Source organism: Trichechus manatus, unplaced genomic scaffold, assembly GCF_000243295.1.
Source record: "Trichechus manatus latirostris isolate Lorelei unplaced genomic scaffold, TriManLat1.0 scaffold00122, whole genome shotgun sequence".
In the NCBI taxonomy this organism is placed as follows: Eukaryota; Metazoa; Chordata; class Mammalia; order Sirenia; family Trichechidae; genus Trichechus; species Trichechus manatus.
Window position 1 is genome coordinate 5,384,078 of NW_004444058.1, and position 698 is coordinate 5,384,775.

The 698-nt window shown below is 68.2% G+C and overlaps 1 protein-coding gene across 1 annotated transcript in view; it reads right to left on the bottom strand.

Moving 5' to 3' along the window:
- Positions 1 to 252, bottom strand: part of MAP1S (microtubule associated protein 1S) — a 12,417-nt gene extending 12,165 nt beyond the window's left edge. Inside the window, exon 1 of the mRNA XM_004384399.2 lies at positions 132 to 252. Coding sequence (XP_004384456.1) covers positions 132 to 252 — 121 coding nt within the window. The remainder of the gene's footprint in view (positions 1 to 131) is intronic.
- Positions 253 to 698: the final 446 nt, after the last annotated feature.

The window sequence follows — 698 nt, forward strand, 5'->3', positions numbered from 1 at the left end:
CCTAGCGGGGAAGGCCCCGGGGCCCCGAGATTGCCGCGCCCGCCCGGCGGCCCCCAGCGGCCCCCGGAACACCCCTCCTCGGCCCCGGCCCCGCTCGCCCCCGGGGCCCCCAGCTTTCCCCGGCGTCCGACCTCGCTCCAGCTCCTCCAGTACGTAGGACAGCAGCCCCGGGCGCCCGCACTCGCCGCCCACCACGAGCAGCAGCGCGCACGGAACCTCCAAAGCCCCCAGGCCCACCGCCGCCGCCGCCATCTTCGCACCGCCCGCCGCCCGGAGCGCTGCCTGCCCCGCCTGCGGGCGCCGCACTGACGTCACCAGCGGCCAATTCGGGCGCGGCGGGAGGGGAGCTGGCCCCACCCCCTAAGGGGGTCGGGCCTAACGGGCTAAAGACCCCGCCCGGAAGCCCTCTTTTGCAGCTCTCACTCCTCACGCCCTTTGAGGTCGTAGTGAGCCGGGGAGGGGGGCTGCTGACTCCTGGGTCTCTCTGCTTGGGTCTCCCCAACTGACCATTCATTCGTTCAACAAGCACTGACCGCGTACCTACCGGGGACCAGTGTCCCTGCATTCAGCTAACTCACATTTTATGACCCAGATGCTTCTAGCCTCCTGGGTGAGGACTTGACCAGAACAAAGAAATTAATTTTTGTATCTAGGGCTTTGAGGTATGCGTAGGAGTTTGCCAGGTGTGGGCGGGGCAG